Here is a 19,231-nt window from a genome sequence, read left to right on the forward strand (position 1 = left end):
TATTGATCTGATTCACAGTCGGTTTCAGCCTCTTCAACAAACTGACCCCAAACTAGAGTGTGACCACAGTCGGGACTCCAAATGGCACCTGCAGAGTGAATGGCAGTTTTCTACAGTAGACTAGTGTGTGTTTTCTAAACCTCCCCTTTGACCTTTTAAGACACTTGAAAGTTTTATTTATTGGTGAAAATCTTTGAGCAGCGAGGACGCTCCCTGCAAATATCTGAGATGTCATTTTTTAGAACTATTTTGGTGTTTATGCTTGAAACTGAAGAATTCATCTTAAAGCAGATTTCATGTTATTCCGATGAACAGATGCTCTGATGTTTTTCCTGTTTTTACCAAATGTTCAGTGGGTGTGGCTGCTCCGTATTTATCTTCATGAATCCAAAGCAGCGACTTCCAACCTTCAAATGATCTATTCAGTCTGTGATTCAGAGGAGACGTTCGATTCTCTTGTTATTCGCTCAGACAGACGATTTGAATGTTTCGGCTCCTGGTTTCAGACGTGACCTCATGAAATGTTTTCATTTGATGCTAAAGACTCAGAGTGGTTGGAAGTCTCTGTTTTGAAGCTTCACCTGCAGCACTGAGAGGACGATCACTTCCACAGGAAGCTTTTCTCGACGTGACGGGAAACAGCAGGAGGAGGAGGTGCTTCAGACTGTTAGCATTGTTAGCAATCCTTAGCTGTTCTTCTAGCCACAAGATAACAGGTTTTACAACAAGCTAACATGCTTATTCGTGGCTAAAAGCATGTACTGGCTACAATTAGGAATGCTAATAATGCTAACAAGCTAACAAACCATTTTCCAGGATGTGGCTTTTTCCAGGACTGATACCAAACCTTTAACTGTTATTATTATTTATATTATTATTTTGTAATCACTGTAATAACGTGTTGGTAACTTTTTATCTGCTTTCGCACATAAATAATCTGGTGACTCGCTATAACTGTTTAAGGTTTCCGTCACAGGAGCATTTACGACAAAAACATTACAAACTAAATTTCATAAATTTGAATGGCAGCAGAAGTTGGTGCCACATATATGCACTTTAGTGCACACGACTCTATTTTAACAGAAGGCCATGAAATTAAAAGATAACACAGACACTAAGAACTGAAGACAAATAAGTCAAACTGAAGCTTCTGTTGACAAAAACCATTAAATTAACACGGCAAGAACGAACAGAATAAAGAAGCAGATAGCTGTGTTATGCTAGCATTAGCTAGTGAGCTAATAATTTTTTGCTGAATCATTATGTAAAAATTGTACTGCATGAATTTATTTCCTCTAATGTGTGATTGTACATAAAAGCAATGCAATAATGTGAGTTGATGTGAATCCTATCCTATCCTAAGCCTATGAAAGTTTTGATGAGCCACCAACCAAACTCTGCACAATTTTCAGAGTATTTAAAAAACACCAATATTTTAAATCATTATTATTCTATTTAGCAGTTTAACTGTTATAGTAGTTATATTTAGTGTAAATGTCATCACTTACAATATGGTCCAAATGTTGTTTCAGACCCTCTCTACATACACTGTAAACAATTTTGGAGGAAAATCAAACAATAAATCCCTCTTATTTAATTTATGTATGTTTTTTTTTAGTAGAAACGATCAAATTTTAAGATATTTAGTCTAAAAAAGATCGAATCTGCCTTAAAAATGTCAACTCTTCTTTATGTCATTAAACTCCTAAATTCCCAGAAATATGACTGCGGACATGAACTCAGGTACCAACCAAACCCTGTACAATTTTGGGGGTATTTAAAGAAACGCCAACATTTCAAATTTAATTTATTAATTTATCTGTTCAGTTATATTTAGTGTAGATTTTACCCCCCTACAGTTTGGTGTAAATGTGGTTTCTTTGCACTGTCAGTTATTAAATTGTTATTAATTACTTTTATCCTGTAATTAAACTAAAGGTTTGTATCCGTCTGAAGTTTTGTCTGAAGCTCTTCTGCTCACCGGTTTATTGATCGTTTGGTTTTTGGATTTTCCTTCAGAAACAGAAATAAAAAATAAATTATTAATACAAAAACTATCCAACAGTAAACAAACATTCACGTTTTAATCCGTTTGTAAAATAAAATCCAAAGGTCAAAGGTCAAGCAGACCGAGTCCTCGCTGTTTCCTGCTCATGATGTTCACGCTCTGCAAAATCAATAATCAGTAATCAATAATCAGCTCCTTCACATCCACTCAGCTTTTTCTACTATGATGGATATTGTTCGTACTGTATTAACTCAGCGCTGCATGCTCGCTGTGTAACGAGAGAGAGAGACTTTCTAATCTTCTTCCTTTTGTAGTTTTTTGGAGTATTTCTTCTTCTGCGTCGTGTTCGAAGTGTTTCTGTAAATAAACTGAGGAGGTCAAACGCAGCCGTCTGATTGGTCTGTTTCACTCTGCAAACTTTATTGTTTCATCCAATGAAAACAAAACAGCAGGTGGTTTTAGAAAAGGCCTGAAGACGGAGAACTGGGAGGAACTGGGAGGAACTGGGAGGGACTGGGCTGAACTGGGAAGAACTGGGCTGAACTGGGCTGAACTGGGAGGGACTGGGCTGAACTGAGAGGGACTGGGAGGGACTGGGCTGAACTGGGAAGAACTGGGCTGAACTGGGCTGAACTGGGAGGGACTGGGCTGAACTGAGAGGGACTGGGAGGGACTGGGCTGAACTGGGAAGAACTGGGCTGAACTGGGCTGAACTGGGAGGGACTGGGCTGAACTGAGAGGGACTGGGAGGGACTGGGAGGAACTGGGAGGGACTGGGAGGGACTGGGCTGAACTGGGCTGAACTGGGAGGGACTGGGCTGAACTGAGAGGGACTGGGAGGGACTGGGAGGGACTGGGAGGAACTGAGAGGGACTGGGAGGAACTGGGAGGGACTGGGAGGGACTGGGCTGAACTGGGCTGAACTGAGAGGGACTGGGAGGAACTGGGAGGGACTGGGAGGGACTGGGCTGAACTGGGAAGAACTGGGCTGAACTGGGCTGAACTGGGAGGGACTGGGAGGAACTGGGCTGAACTGGGAGGGACTGGGAAGAACTGGGAAGAACTGGGCTGAACTGGGCTGAACTGGGAGGGACTGGGCTGAACTGGGAGGAACTGGGCTGAACTGGGAAGAACTGGGAAGAACTGGGCTGAACTGGGCTGAACTGGGAGGGACTGGGCTGAACTGGGAGGGACTTGGAGGAACTGGGCTGAACTGGGCTGAACTGGGAAGAACTGGGCTGAACTGGGCTGAACTGGGCTGAACTGGGAAGAACTGGGCTGAACTGGGCTGAACTGGGAGAAACTGGGCTGAACTGGGAGGGACTGGGCTGAACTGGGAGGAACGGCAACATGCAGGAGTTACATAACTGTCTTCAGGTTGTGATGAACTCAGTCCACCTTGATCAGGTATTTGTACATTATCTTGCGTACAGTGTGTATGTACACACACACACACACACACACACACACACACACACAGTAAACTGGGAGAAGGTGTTTGATTGATTTGATGTGACAGATCATTGGTAAAAACTGAATATTGATCCTGAAGTATCTTTGTTTTTGCTCCATGAGCCAGGCGTAGTTTACGCTCGGTGAGTTATTCTCACTGATTCACACTCGTTTTAGTGTCCAAATACATTTTTACTGTTTCAGGTAAAATGATTATATTTGTATTTTCGCACCAGAATTATGTGGAGAGAAGCTTTGAAAGCATTCAGATTATTGTATATAGAGACGAAATACAAACGTGACGCTTCAGAAAGCTATATAATTTTATATAAATACAAATAAACAAATAAGAATTTGGTTTATTTAGTTTTATAACTGCCTCAAAAACAGGAAAATACAACAAAACAGAAACGTATTAATGCAGCATTATGGCTACTCGGATTTATAACATGAATATAATATATAAACGTTTAAATTTAAAAAATAAAAATCTGTTTCTGTGGAAACCACGTGGCGGCAGCAGCTCGTTCCCGCGCTGGAGCGCGTGAACTTTGCCCCCGGAAGCGGAAGTTCTTTCCTTTCTTGTTTCTGCTTCGTATAGAGACACACAGAGGTGAGTTCTCTCGGCGTCTCATCCAACTATAATCTTCTCTTTAGGTGACCATCCGCTGATTTAAAGTGTCTGCACAGAACCTGGGATGCTGTTTGTTTGTGTTCGCGGTGAAATTGTTTCTCGGTGTCAAACTTCTTGTCGGGTTTTTGGTGTTTTTCTGTCCGCGTCTGTTTGTGTGTCAGCGAGCTGCAGCAACATGTCGCCATTTTAGCTGAGAGCGGAGGCTCCTGCGGCGGGAAACCAACGTTTACTGTTTAATTTACTTTGTTATTGGTTATATTTTAGAGTTAACTTGATGTTTTATACCGGAAGAAGTAAGTCAGGGTAAAATTGGGCAGGTGAGACTTAGTTGGTGTGTAGAAGCTAACAGGCTAGCGTTAGCATCTCGGCCGTTGGTTTTTAGTCTCGTGCGCAGTTTATCGATGCGTTCACTATCAAAATATTCAGTATCAATATTCAGTTCCGGCGGTCAGACTTGGTGTGAAGCTGTTAGTTTTCCTTCTCGGTTAAAATGAGAAACTTTAGCCTGTTAGCTGGTCTGTTAGCCCGCACGTGACCAGCTCAGGCCGGTAGATCCGTTACCGGACACGTTAAAGCTGCTCAGACGTGTTTTCATCCGGTCTGTGACGAGACGGCAGACCGGGAACCATCAGCGGGGCAGAAGCGCAGGTGAAGCTAACTTTCAACCCTAAACTAAACACCAGGATCCACGAACCCTAAACCGGTTCGTGGATCCTGGTGGGTCCTGTGATCCTGGTGGGTCCTGAACATGTGGAGGAAGGCTTGGACAGGAAACGCTAGTTAAACAAACCGCCAGCGGCTCTGCGATCAGCCGCTTCAACGCTCCCGGTTTAAGTGATCGCTCGTAGATTTACGACGTTTCTGTCTTTTATTTTGAAAGTGTGTGAACTGTCTGTGCGTCACCGCGTGATTGGCTCAGGTGCTGCCGGAGGAAAGGTGTGTTTTCAGGATGTTGCACAGGTGAAGTCAGTTTGAGGCTGGCGGAGATCAGAGAGACGCGTGTGTTGGTTGATGAATGAAGTAACTGTAGCGTCTGGATGGCTCTTCCTCGTGTCTAACTCTTCCTCCTCCTCACCAGACGATGGCTCCTCGTAAAGGGAAGGAGAAGAAGGAGGAGCAGGTCATCAGTCTGGGTCCTCAGGTGGCCGAAGGAGAAAACGTGTTCGGAGTCTGTCACATCTTCGCCTCCTTCAACGACACCTTCGTCCACGTCACCGACCTCTCCGGGAAGTGAGTTCACTCAAACTTTAACTAGACCCTCAGAGACCTGTAGAGACCCTCAGAGACCTGCAGAGACCCTCAGAGACCTGCAGACCGGCGCTGAAACGGTTCCCCGAGTAACTCGATGACTAAAGCGATGGCTAGCTGCTGCCTCAGTCGGACCTGAACACCTGTAAACAATTGAAACACCTGTAAATTACCCAAATGGGAGATTAATGCGTTTGTTGTTAGGATGTCTTTTAAAACTAAATAACCAAAACATACATTTAAGAAAGTCTAATTGTACATTTATCAATACTCATATCAGCGCACAAGCTAACGTCAGACCAGCTGGCTCTCCCGCGGCGAGGAGCCAGACCTGACCTGACCTCGGCTCGGCGCCTCTTTCCCCAGAAACGGAGCCCTCGGCGTGTTTTATACAACCGGGCTACGAAGGCTTTCGGTTCAGCCGCCGTCAAACACGAGAGGCCGTGAGCGCCGGCACAAGAAAACAGAATAGCACGAAATTCACTGCGGTCAGTGCGACCGAAATAAGTAAAAATGATCGTGTTTTCTTTGCCTTTTGTGTAATTTATATAAAACCTTTTTGAAGTCTGGTATCTGCAGGATTTTGTTTTATTCAACAAAGTTATTGCACGTGTAAGTTTCAAAATGACCGTTCGTTCTAAAAACACGGGCTTCTTAACATTATACTTCCTGTTTACAGCCCCCAAAGCATTATGGGAACTGCAGTACCTGAGCTTAGAACAGTTGGTTGTTTACACAATCAACACATTTCTCTCGTCCGTCTGTTAATTCAGAGAATAATCAGCACGTCGATTAAATGACCTTTGACCTTTCAGCTGGAGGAGTTTGAGTGTCTGATGTCTGATTGGTCTGTGCGTTTCCAGGGAGACGATCTGCCGCGTGACCGGAGGGATGAAGGTGAAGGCGGACAGAGACGAGTCGTCTCCGTACGCCGCCATGTTGGCAGCTCAGGACGTCGCTCAGCGCTGCAAAGAGCTCGGAATCACAGCGCTGCACATCAAGCTGAGAGCCACGGGAGGCAACAGGTACGCCCGTCTGTCTGTCTGCCCGTCTGTCTGTCTGCCCGTCTCTCTGCCTGCCCGTCTGTCTGTCTGTCTGCCCGTCTGTCTCTCTCTGCCCGTCTGTCTCTCTCTGCCCGTCTGTCTGTCTCTGTCTGCCCGTCTGTCTGTCTGCCCGTCCGTCTGTCTGTCTGCCCGTCTGTCTGTCTCTGTCTGCCCGTCTGTCTCTCTCTGCCCGTCTCTCTGTCTGCCCGTCTGTCTGTCCGTCTGTCTGTCTCTCTGCCCGTCTGTCTGTCTGCCCGTCTGTCTGTCTGTCTCTCTCTGCCTGTCTGCCTGTCTCTCTGTCTGTCTCTCTCTCTGTCTGTCTGTCTGTCTGTCTGCTGCTGGGCAGCCAGGTGCTGTTTCTTCTTCTTGTGTTCTGAACGCTGTCTGTTGGTTTCAGGACGAAGACTCCGGGTCCCGGAGCTCAGTCTGCTCTCAGAGCTCTGGCTCGCTCCGGCATGAAGATCGGACGCATCGGTGAGTCACGCACGCACTCCTGCCCGTCGTCACGTCTCCATGGTAACCGTGACACGAGTGTTGACTCGGCTGCGCTCGGATCAGGTCGCGCAGGTGTTCAGATTTATGGATTATAACCGAGGGAAGCTGCCGCTCGGAGCGTCGGCACGTCTCCGCGGCAACGGTCACGTAATAATACGTTCAGATGAATTACGAGAAGAGAAAGTGCTGCAGGAGAACACGTTGCTGCAAACTGAGCTAATTCATTAAAGGCTGAACTAATCAAACACTTTATTGATCCTGAGGGGAAACTCTTCGTTACAGCAGCTCGTCTTCACGTCAGTCACACAGGAACAGAAGCACTGAGCAAATCAATCAAATCAATACATAATACACTGTCATACAGGTCAGATAGATTCAGTACCAGGTGGGTTTACCGGTTGATGATGATGATACGGTATAAAGTAATAGTGCAGCTTATTAAGATGATAATGAGACGGAGGATATTGCACAGCAGCAATAAAAGTATGAATAAATATCAATAAATAGGGAATTTAAGAGGCTATTGCAGTTATTCAAGTATTGCAGAGATGTTAATGATCAATGTCCAGTTTAGTGACTTCGGGTCATACAGACTGACACTTAGAGGGAGGAGTTAAAGAGTCTGATGGCCACAGGCAGGAATGACTTCCTGTGGCGCTCTGTGGTGCATTGTGGGGGGATGAGTCTTCCGCTGAAGGTGCTCCTTTGTTTGACCAGCGCGTCATGGAGCGGGTGGGAGACGCCGTCCAAGATGGCGTGTAGTTTACCCAGCATCCTCCTCTCTGACACCACCGCCAGAGAGTCCAGCTCCGCCCCCACAATGTCACCGGCCTTACGGGTCAGTTTGTTGAGCCTGTTGGCGTCGGCTGCCCTCAGCCTGCTGCCCCAGCATGCAACAGCACACAGGACAGCACTATATTTCAAGATGTTTTTACTCCATAAAAATACAAAACGTCTGAAATGTTTAAAAAGCTGCCGATGTGCTTTGTATAAAATCTGAAATATAAGCGAGAAAGTGGAAATACTTGTTTGTTTTGAAGTTCAGACCTGAACGCTAAGCTAACTGTGCTAAGCTAGCTGTGCCCCTTCAGACGGTCGCTGGTTTCACACGTTTGAAGCTGAAAACTTAACATCTGAAGTTTGAGTTGAAATGTATAAGAAGTTGTTTCCAGTGTGTGACCTCCTGTTTCTTCTTCTTGTGTTTTGTTTCTTCTTCGTGGGTTCGTTCAGAGGACGTCACTCCGATCCCGTCGGACTCGACCAGGAGGAAGGGCGGCCGTCGCGGTCGCCGTCTGTAAACTGCAGCAAGGTTTTCTGACAATAAAAAGATTAAAGTCTGTTTGTCTTCAGAGTCTCTCAATCAGCTGTCATGTAATCAATAGTTTGAGTCGCTGGTTTCTAACTGTAAATGTTTGACCGACTGAATATAAAACACTTTGATGCAGAAACACGTGAAGAAATGTACAGAGTTTGGTTTGAACCGAAGTCTGAGGTCACTTTCTGTAGAGACGAGGATCCAGTCCAGCGGGGTTCTGGTTCTGGTTCTGGTTCTGGTTCATCCACGTGGCCTTGCATCGCTGCCGTCACAAATAAATCCACAGAATTAAAATAAACAGATTCAGTTAAAACTAATTTTAATTTCAAATTGATTAAATCAAGTCATTAAAGTGACGAACACATCAATACGTTTATATTCTGCGTAGTGACGACGTGTTTCTACGGAAGGAAAGTCTCAGTACTTTTAAATCACTTTCCTCAAATTATGAAACATGCTAATAACAAGGTCAGTTAGCTTAGCATAATCACACAGAAATAAAACTAATACCTACATTTACTAAAGATACTTCCTGTTTACATGGTCGCTCCTGATTGGACAGCGCTACAGGTGTTTCCTAGCAACAGGTGAACACATGACAGACGTTACCTAAGTTTTGATGGTCTCAACTGATTCAGTGGCTCGCCGCTGAGAGCTCAGGAAGGACTTTGTTGCAGCTCCGCGGGTGTTTAAAGGGTCAATAATTAGTTTGTTTTTGTGAATGAAATCAATAACTGACAGTCGAGTCACATGATAAAACTAAAAGGACCATTTAGTAACTGTTCTGGTGCTCTCAGTCATTGACATGATCTTCATCAGAGAAAAGTTTAACTTTGAAGCAACGTGAACAACAATGGGGGTGTCTGTTTCTATGACGCACTGAGGAAGATCATGTGGTATGATTGAAAGCTCCAGAACAGCTAGCTTACTAAATGGACCCTGAGATAAGATTTTTTTATCAGCTGTTTTTTATTCAAAGCTGCAGCCGTTCAACAGCTAAACGTTCAGACTCCAGATGTTTTGGCCCCAAAAGAAGAATTAAACGACTGAAACGTGCGATGAGTCGGCGTTCCTGCAGATTTTGACGCTCAGCTGATCTGTCGTCAGTCTGGAAAGAGGACTTTCTGGAAGTAACACTGCCGCAGGTGCAGTTCGGGCTGTCGGCCAGCAGGAGGCAGCGACACGCTGAGCCTGACCGGCGGCCTGGAGACAAAACAACTTTAAATCAGGAAGTGATGGAGTCCGAGTCCGGCAGCAACAACCTGACATTTACAGCGAGCGTCGGCGACGCCTACCCTTTAGTTTCCCATCATGCAGCTGTGTCTCCCTGGGGATTGTGGGTAGGAGCGGTCTGCTGCTTCGGGGGTTTGAACAGCGGGAGGACTGCAGCCGTCCGACCCCCCGCTGATCCACTTCCTGTTTCTAAAGGTTGAAGTCTGCAGAAACTTTCTGGTCTGAAGTGGACGAATAAACAAACGAAGTGACGACAGACGTTTGTTCACGTCGAAGCTTTAATGTTTACAATATTTAAATAGCAGAAAGGACAAATTATAGAAAAATAATAAAGATTTAAGACAAATGAAGGCAACTTTAACCCACAATCCACTGCAGGAGGTTTTGGCTTCTATGGAGGGTTTGTGTGTTAATCTATTTCTACATGTTACTCCTCAGTCTGAAGGCTCTGCTCCTCCAACACCTCCTGCTCCTCCTGTTTCTCCTCCTCTGCTGCTCCATCCTGCCTGTTTCTCCTCCTCTGCTGCTCCATCCTCCTGTTTCTCCTCCTCTGCTGCTCCATCCTGCTGCTCCTCTGCTGCTCCATCCTCCTGTTTCTCCTCCTCTGCTGCTCCATCCTGCTCCTCCTCTGCTGCTCCATCCTCCTGTTTCTCCTCCTCTGCTGCTCCATCCTGCTTCTCCTCTGCTGCTCCATCCTCCTGTTTCTCCTCCTCTGCTGCTCCATCCTGCTCCTCCTGTTTCTCCTCCTCTGCTGCGGAGGACGAGGTGTTGTCTCCGTCGTAGATGATGTCTTCGGGGTTCGGAGCAGGAGGACAGAAGTCCTCCTCAGGAAGAACCTTCTGGAAGATGGACTCGGCCTGAACAGACGGAGATAAAACACGATGCAGCTTAACTTGATTTTTAACGTCGCTGTTGAAACGGACTCCAGCTCTTTTTAAACGCACGTTATTGATTGTTGATCACGTGTGAGTCCTTCACAGCTCTGAAAGTCACATCGTTTCGTACAAACGGTAAATCTGACAGTTTAAAGGTCAAACTTGAGCTGCCAGGTGTGCGAGTCTCACCTGTCTGATGGCGTGTTCGTGTCCCAGACCTCCATCCGGTCCAGAGCACATGTACACGTTAGACGGGAGGTCGTGACCTTCGACCTCCAGCCCCGAACCGTCGGCCATGTTGAAGTACAGACACCAGAGGACAGACGGACAGTCCTCTGCAGAGAGACGGAAGACAGACGATCAGCTGCTGAACACGTGAGGTCTTAGCCCCGCCCCCTACAGGTACCTACCTCTTTCCATCATTTGTTGTACATTTAATAAACTGACTTTAAGGCTGTATTTCTACATATTTCCCTTTCTTCTTTTATGTATAATTAATAATTATTGTCGGATACAATAATAAATCAGACCTTTGAGGCTCACAGTACGTTTTAAATATGTTACAGCTTGTTATCTGTCGCATCATTTCAACGCTTGGCACAGAAAAACCACAGACGCCATCTTGGTGGAGAAAACGTTATTTATCTCATCGTACGCAGACGATGCTTTGCTTTGACTCAGTACTGTGACGCACAATTTATTCTACTTTTATTTTCAGGTTATAAAACAAATCTGAACCTCAGACTGTTTATAAAGATGGACGACATGACAGCTCCCCAGAACACCTGGACCGCCCCCCTGGTGGCGGGCTGCAGTACAGGTCAGAAGCCCCGCCCCCTCCGCGTTAGCGGACGGGACACGAGCCAAACTAAAAAATCTTTAACAAAGATGGTTTCTGTCATTTTAGGTAGTTCTTATCACGCCGATGTGTTCGTTTATGTGAGAAGTTATTTTTATTAGTTATCTGATGACATAAAAAGGGGCGTGGCTCCGCGTGATTGACAGCTGCTCTCAAAACGCCGTCAGATGCTTCCTGAAAGAAGACGCTATTTAATTTACATTTAAGACTCACTACCATTATCGAGATGGCCGCCTCCAGCAGGAGGACGTGATGACCCCTGAGATCCTCCATTAGAGCAGAACTGGGTAAGTTAGCTGGCTCGCTAACGTTAGCGAGCCAGCTAAAGAAGACACAACATGTAAATAAGATAACTTGGAGATACTGGGAACCTCCAGCTCCTGAACCAAGCTAACGCCAGTCAGTCCACACAGAGACCTGCTGGGACCAGTGACGCGGTACTGAGGTTCCCATTGTCATTTCTTACAGTAATCAGATTACTGCCCAACAGTCTGATGGTTAATGCAACAAACAGAAACCTGAGGACTCTTCAAAGGTGTCTGTCACACTGAGGCTACCCTTTAAAAAGACAGGAAGAGGCGAAAGAAAAGAAGAAGAGCGGCGTCGAGCGTAAAATGTCAAACAGGTTGTTAGTCAAATGTCAATTAGAGGAGGAGGAGGAGAGGAGGTGCAGCGGACCGGAAGAGTCGGGGCAGCATAGAAAAGTGTTTGTATCCGTTGTGAACATCCACGCTGGGAGATCAATCGAGCTGCATTAACAGGTTTTTAACTTCCTGTGTGGAGGGAAGCCTTAACACAAATGCAACTGTTATTACTGTTAAGTGTAAACAAAAACACTTGTAGAACCAACCAACTGTTTATTAAAGATGGTCCACAGCCCTCGCTCTGTACGAAAAACATGTTTAGTGTTAAATTAAAGTTTCCTTGTTGAGCTGAGAGGGAATTTTACACTACGAGGCTGAAACTCTGGAAGATCTCTTGCTGTGTTTAACTCCGTCTGTTGAAGCTTCATATTAACTTCAGAGGATGATTTTGTCCTCCATCACTTCCATTAAAGGGACAGTTCACCCCAAAATCTAAACTACATCTGTCTCCTCTCACCTGTAGCTGCTTATCCATCCGGAGTGTTTTGGTTGAGCTGCAGAGTTTTGGAGATATCGGCCGCAGAGGGAACTATTTTCTTTCTACCGTTAGAAACTGCTCACAACAAACCTGTGGATTATCTTCAGTAACCGGGTCAGGATTTCTCAAAAGAGACGTTGCTGTCGAGTTCGAAATGTATTTTTTGGCGCTTTGAGCTCCACAAGCCGAGCGCCATGTTGTCCCGTTATATTAAAACAATGCAGACGTCTCTGCGGCCGATATCTCCAAAACTCTGCAGCTCAACCAAAACACTCCGGATGGATAAACAGCTACAGGTGAGAGGAGACAGATGTAGTTTAGATTTTGGGGTGAACTGTCCCTTTAAGGTCAGTATGAACAGGAGGACGGATTACAGCGGGAGAAACCTGTTTAAATGTTCATATGGGCACCTGACTGCGTTAATACCACCAATTATTTGTTTTCATTGATGCTTTGATTATTGATGGTATACTGGAAATATTGGAAATTAGTATTGTTTCTTTTTTTATGATTGTAATATTGCTGTTTTAATTCAGCACACCTGTTCAACCTGTTCATCACCGTCAGCCCAGAAACTACAGATGGAAATCAGCTGGTGCAATAAATGTACAGTTGACTGTTAAATAAACAATAAAGTGCATAAAGTTTAAAATGAGAGAAAGACAATAATATTAGAGGAATCTGCAGGTTTCAGGGTGGATGTGAACCATCGCTGTGTTGTAGTGAACACTGCGTACGTTTAAAAATAATTCAGTGGACAAACAAACGTCTGACGTGTTGGCATTTGTATTGTGGGGACATTTTGTAATATTTACTTCTGACATCAAACAGGAAGTGTTTTGTAAAAAGTATAATAAGTCTTTTAGTTTGTAAATAATTAAACAAATTTGGGAAAATAGATTTTTTTTTTTTTACAAACTGAAACTAATTTCACTGTTAGAACATCCGACAAACAGCTGTGATGTATACCGACGCCTTAAATGCCAGCCTCAGTGAGATAAAACGCTCTGAAGTGACAAAATGTCAGATTAACATACAGAAACACTGAGGGGTCCACACACACACGCAGATCTATGCTCACTCTGGGGACTCACGTAAAAACGACCCTCTTCGGGGCCAACTGATTATAAATAACACACATTATTAAATTCACTTTGTATTTCAGAAACCATCGCTCGTGTCAAATTACACCTTCAGTTTGGACCCAAATCCAAATATTACTGATGTTTTTTCTTACCTGTGATTATCGGAAATACTTTACTAAGAACAGGACGAACTCGGCCGCGACGAAGCCTTTAATGTTCAGTTCTGGTTGACACTGTCAGAAACGTGTTAATTCTACTTTGTGTTTATTATTTAAATGTTTTTCTAATATTCCCTCCTCCAATGTTTGTAAACGGGGTGGACAAAATATTAGAAACATCCCTCAGTGTAACGCAGTGCATTTGAAAATGTCACTTTTAGTTCTGAGAAGTTTTCGGTTTTCACTATTTACAAGCGGCTGATTGATTAATCGAAAAATAATCGGCACATTAACGGATAATGAAAATAAGTTGGCTGCAGCTCTCGATGCTTCAGAAAGAAGCAGCTGAAACTGCAGTTTTACAGAAACATGACGGAGAAGCTTCTCTCCTCCTCCTCCATCACCTCTGATGAATCTCTTTGTACCTGCATCCATCCATCCTCCAGGTGTGTGTGTGTGTTCGTCGCTGGAGGTTGTTCATGTTATAATTAAAAGCAGCGAAGAAAGTGATGAATGAATTAAAGACAAAGAGGAGGAGGTCAGAGAGGAGAGGAAGTTTACAGGACAGAGTGTCGTTTATACACAGTGTGTGTGTGTGTGCGCGCGTTACCTTGGTCACGTGACTCTGGCGTGCGGAACATCCTGGTAACCACCGGCGACAGGTCCTCGTAGGCGGAGCCGACTGACTGACAGGTGAGGTGGACCAAATCTACAGAGAGACGGGAAAAAAAAAACCTCATTAAACAACTTCATCTGAGGTCAGCGGTCTCCATGGCAACTGTAGTTTTTGTAAGTTATTGTTATTTGTGTGTCCGTCCTCTGTTGCTCTTCCTGAGCTTTCTACCATTTCCCCCCGTTAAAGGGTTTTTGGGCAGTTATAATAATGAATGAATGAATCATGTCGTGCTTATAGGTTGACTGAATTACATCTGCATGTTTTAGTATTTCCTGACAGCCCATTGGCTCCTGTAGCCTCCAGTTATTAGACTGCAGAGTCACGTCCCCCCCTTTGGACACCTCCCTCCTCCAGGACGCTTCCCACCGAAAAGCTCAGGAAGCAGCTGCGAGCCGCACTTTCTGCGAGGAGGTGAAGTGAACGTTTGTGTGGACAAAAAGCCGCACAGGTGAGATTTCTGTCTGATCACAGTTTTTAGAGGCGAGGCTTTATGAGGACGAGCGGTCAGTCTGTTACTGTAACTCCTCCTCTGATGAAGAGCAGCAAACTCTGCCTGATCCAGAGTCCCAAACAGGGTCAGGTGTCTGTCAGGTGGTCTGGATGGGACTCAGCAGACTGTAGGACAGGTAGATTCTGGGTATCGTTTAAAAAATGACGGTAACAGGACCAAAACCAGAACCCTTAACGTGATACAGATACCGACGGAGTATTTCCTTTGATCCCCATCATGTGAATAAAAGCATTCAGTTGCGTAAAATACCACCACACCTCCGCATCCAAATGACTGAGCACAACAGACCGGCCTTGTTCATCAGAGGGGTGAGTAATGGGAAACGCAGTCTCTCTGGGCTCGGCAGAGCCGTCAGGCCGGGAGTCTGCAGGGCACGCTGGTCCGGAGCTGGGTCGGGGTCCAGCTCGCCGGAGAACGAGACGTAGAAGTGCTCGGTGTGTCGGCCGAGCCCAGAGACCAGAGACACTCCGGCAGCGAAGCCGGCCGAACTGCCAACTCCGTCCAATACACCGCGCTCAACTTCACCACCACAGACTGTACGTGGCCGCTGGCTGTAGTGGGCCAATCACATGTCGCGTTAACGCTTCCGGTGATTGGCTGCAAGCAAAACCGTACAAATACTCGTTTTTTTCTAGATCGTTTGGAGACGTTTCGAGTTATTTCAGTCGGTACCTTAGAAGGTATCGAGTACCGACACCCAGCCCCGATTCTGGCTTCCCTTCATATCATGTCCACGAAGCCCGCTGAGCCTGAACTCTGGTCTCAGCTGAAAACCAGGTCCCTGCTGGACTCCAGCTGCTGCTTCAGAACAGCTCTCTGATAGTCAGACGCTTATCGGTGAAACCTGAAAGACAGAGTATTAACGTCTCCGCTCTGTTCTCATAAAATAATGTTTTTTACTGCTATTATTTTTATTCCGGTAATCTCAGATTTCTTTTCCTCAGTGTGGTCCAAATACTAGCCAGTCCTGTGACCAAACATGTAAGAATATTTAAAGTAAAGCCAGTCCTGTGACCAAACACGTCCAGAAACTACACTTCTACACTTCGTACTGGTGGTACTGGTCCAAACTGGAGGAAGAAACCACCAGTTCTGACAAAAAGAAAGAAATGATTTAACCTTTCAGATAAAATGCTAATAATGTTTATTAAATATTTGGGGTTGCAGCTAATTATCCATTTTTCAACCCATTATTTTCTAAATTATTAGATTTAGACAAAATATGTTAAAGATGTCAGTTTCTCATTGAAATTATTAACTGATTGGCAGAAAAATCTATTTGAATAATCAATTAGTCAATTAATTGTGTAGCTCTAAAAATATTTGTATTTTTTTAATAAAGACCTCATGAACACAATTTTAATTTTTACTATTTTTATACGAGTTTATTGTGGCTACGAACACGTGTGTGTGTGTGTGTGTGTGTGTGTGTGTGTGTGTGTGTGTGTGTGTGTTTAGATAAATGGTGTTTTGCTTTAAAGGCGTTCAGGCCCACTGACTCAGTAACCAATCACACTGCAGCATCAGGACAACACAGCAGAAGATGAAGATGATGATGATGATTTGACAGGCGGAACACACACACACACACACACTGCTGTATGTGTGTGTGTGTGTGTTGGTCATTAATCAGTGTTTCTGTTGGTGGATTCATCAGTTTCTCTTCAAGGACGCTGGAGGATTTTCAGCTGATCATCACCTCATGGTTCAAATCTCTCATATATTTCATACACTGCTAAAGCTGCAGGGAAATAAAACCTCCTCAAGGACCTCAAAAACCTCCTCAAGGACCTCAAAAACCTCCTCAAGGACCTCAAAAACCTCCTCGAGGACCACAAAAACCTCCTCGAGGACCTCAAAAACCTCCTCAAGGACCTCAAAAACCTCCTCAAGGACCTCAAAAACCTCCTCGAGGACCTCAAAAACCCTTCAAATAATAGCCGTAGTATTTTCAGTCTTATAGCAAGTGAAAACATATAAGATACAATAACATTAGATAAAATGAGAAATCGTTAGATGAGATGTTATATGAGATGAGATTTAGTGTGATATAAAATGAGATGACATGATGAAATATAACGAGATGATATGATTAAGATATTTAGTATAAATGAGACGAGATGACATTAGACAAAAATAGAGATAAGATGATGAACTTATGAAGCTGAGATGAGAAACAACAAGAGGAGCTGAGACATCAATGTAAAAAAAGAGAGATGAGAAAGTGAGATACAATGAGATAGTTTGGGACGAGACAAGATCATGAAGATTAGATGAAGTACAAAAAGTAGAAATGAGAAAACAAGATAATATATATATATATATTATGGAAGATTATAACATGACAAAGTGAGATACGGTGAGATAATGTTATAAGGCTGGTATAAAAGTATGGAGATAAACTGAAATAAGGATGAGACACGAGATAACTGAGATGATAAACTGAAATAAGGATGAGACACGAGATAACTGAGATGATAAACTGAAATAAGGATGAGACACGAGATAACTGAGATGATAAACTGAAATAAGGATGAGACACGAGATAACTGAGATGATAAACTGAAATAAGGATGAGACACGAGATAACTGAGATGAGAATAAGTCGATTCAATATAGTAAAACCACAGAGCCGACATAAGAGATTACAGCGGCGAGTGTCTCACATGTTCCCGGCATGCAGGTCATCGTGGACGGACACAGCTCCACCATCTTCACCGCCGGACATCCTGCTGCTACTGGAGGAACCGTTACCATGGAGACCTGACGGGACAGACAGATAAAAGTCTTTAATGAAAAACCTCCTCAGAGTGTTGAAAACCAGATTAGTTTCATCTTATTACCGAACACTGCAGGCTAACACACACACACACACACACACACACACACACACACACACACACACACACACACACACACACACACACACACACACACACACACACACACACACACACAGCAGAAGATCTATGAAGCATCATAATTCTCTGACCAAACTTAATTCAATATTTCAATATTTAACTCACACCTAATTAGTGAGCAGAGTGTGTGTGTGTGTGTGTGTGTGTGTGTGTGTGTGTGTGTGTGTGTGTTCCGACAGAAAGATGAATTTGGGGATTTTCTTCGGTAACTGACTCTTTATTTGACTTTTTCTCCTCTGATCTTTTTCTTTTTCATCAATCCCATAATTCATTGCAGCTGAAGGACACGGTGACCTCTGACCTGAAGCTTCACTCTAAAAACACATCTGTCAGGTCCGATCAATTTCCTCATCAGACCCTCTAACCAGCTAGTTAGCATTACTAGCAATGTGAGCTAGCTTTAGAAGAATATCAAACGAACGTATTAAATTACTGTTAAATGGTGACAAAACAGCCAGGTTGTCATTTTCCTTTGAAATTAGGTTTAACTAAGGTTTACCTGTGGTTTACCTGTGGTTTAACTAAGGTTTACCTGTGGTTTACCTGTGGTTTATCTGAGCTTTACCTGAGGTTTACCTGAGGTTTACCTGTGGTTTAACTAAGGTTTACCTGTGGTTTAGCTAAGGTTTACCTGTGGTTTAACTAAGGTTTACCTGTGGTTTACCTGTGGTTTATCTGAGCTTTACCTGAGGTTTACCTGAGGTTTACCTGTGGTTTAACTAAGGTTTACCTGTGGTTTAGCTAAGGTTTACCTGTGGTTTACCTGAGCTTTAGCTAAGGTTTACCTGAGGTTTACCTGTGGTTTAACTAAGGTTTACCTGTGGTTTACCTGTGGTTTATCTGAGCTTTACCTGAGGTTTACCTGAGGTTTACCTGTGGTTTAACTAAGGTTTACCTGTGGTTTAGCTAAGGTTTACCTGTGGTTTAGCTAAGGTTTAGCTAAGGTTTACCTGTGGTTTAGCTAAGGTTCACCTGAGGTTTATCTGAGCTTTAGCTAAGGCTTACCTGAGGTTTACCTGAGCTTTACCTGAGCTTTACCTGTGGATTAGCGAAGGTTTACCTAAGGTTTAGCTGAGGTTTACCTGAGGTTTACCTGAGCTTTACCTGTGGATTAGCGAAGGTTTACCTAAGGTTTAGCTGAGGCTTACCTGAGCTTTACCTGACGCTGAACAACATTTGGATGGATCTAATCTAACTGATCTCGAATCGGCCAGATGTGATTGATCCATATTAGATACAGTTTTCTGCTCTGATCATTAACTGCAGTCAGCAAATGTTGATGTCACTTCCTGCAGTTGCTTCACAATAAAAGCAATTTAATGTGAGGAACCAACCCGGAGATATAGAACTTATTATGCTGTGGTTTATTATTAAACAAGGCAAAGGTTGGTTTATGACCAAAACTAAGTATTGTAAGTGTAATGTGTCGGACACGTTAACGTGTCGACCTGATGGTGGCGCTAGAGGGAAAGTCAGAGGATCAGCAGAGTTATTACAGTTCATCCTGAACATGAACGATGAAGCACGTTTCATCCAGCAGCTGCTGATGTTTCAGTCTGGACCGAAGTGGAGGAGCGACACACCAGTATATAATAT

General features: G+C 44.1%; 2 protein-coding genes across 4 annotated transcripts in view; one reads left to right on the forward strand and one right to left on the reverse strand.

Annotated features, from left to right (window-relative positions):
• Positions 1 to 3,951: 3,951 nt before the first annotated feature.
• Positions 3,952 to 8,218, forward strand: rps14 (ribosomal protein S14). 3 transcript variants are annotated; one of them, XM_044222542.1, is made up of 5 exons: positions 3,953 to 4,073; positions 5,173 to 5,324; positions 6,206 to 6,367; positions 6,783 to 6,859; positions 8,111 to 8,218. In XM_044222542.1, exons 2-5 carry the CDS (start codon positions 5,176 to 5,178, stop codon positions 8,176 to 8,178), a joined length of 456 nt encoding a protein of 151 aa, XP_044078477.1. In that variant the 5' UTR covers positions 3,953 to 4,073; positions 5,173 to 5,175; the 3' UTR covers positions 8,179 to 8,218. The 3 variants fall into 3 exon arrangements, with proteins under 3 accessions (XP_044078479.1, XP_044078477.1, XP_044078478.1); XM_044222543.1 differs by having other exon boundaries at positions 4,042 to 4,117; XM_044222544.1 differs by lacking the exon at positions 6,783 to 6,859 and having other exon boundaries at positions 3,952 to 4,073.
• Positions 8,219 to 8,373: 155 nt separating this feature from the next.
• chm (CHM Rab escort protein) overlaps positions 8,374 to 19,231 on the reverse strand; it is a 28,439-nt gene continuing 17,581 nt past the window's right edge. The window contains exons 15-20 of the mRNA XM_044223620.1: positions 17,381 to 17,477; positions 14,138 to 14,236; positions 10,493 to 10,638; positions 10,078 to 10,285; positions 9,253 to 9,398; positions 8,374 to 8,457 (exon numbers count right to left, since the gene is read on the reverse strand). Of these exons, the coding sequence (XP_044079555.1) occupies positions 8,374 to 8,457; positions 9,253 to 9,398; positions 10,078 to 10,285; positions 10,493 to 10,638; positions 14,138 to 14,236; positions 17,381 to 17,477 (780 nt within the window). The remainder of the gene's footprint in view (positions 8,458 to 9,252; positions 9,399 to 10,077; positions 10,286 to 10,492; positions 10,639 to 14,137; positions 14,237 to 17,380; positions 17,478 to 19,231) is intronic.

Source organism: Siniperca chuatsi, linkage group LG14, assembly GCF_020085105.1.
Source record: "Siniperca chuatsi isolate FFG_IHB_CAS linkage group LG14, ASM2008510v1, whole genome shotgun sequence".
Taxonomy (NCBI): Eukaryota; Metazoa; Chordata; class Actinopteri; order Centrarchiformes; family Sinipercidae; genus Siniperca; species Siniperca chuatsi.

Bases quoted from the DNA above. Each gene is read 5' to 3' on its own strand.
- rps14 (XM_044222542.1), top strand. From the start codon at position 5,176: ATGGCTCCTCGTAAAGGGAAGGAGAAGAAGGAGGAGCAGGTCATCAGT. The intron at 5,325-6,205 runs GTGAGTTCACTC...GTGCGTTTCCAG, and splicing joins GTCACCGACCTCTCCGGGAA to GGAGACGATCTGCCGCGTGA. The intron at 6,368-6,782 runs GTACGCCCGTCT...TGTTGGTTTCAG, and splicing joins AGAGCCACGGGAGGCAACAG to GACGAAGACTCCGGGTCCCG.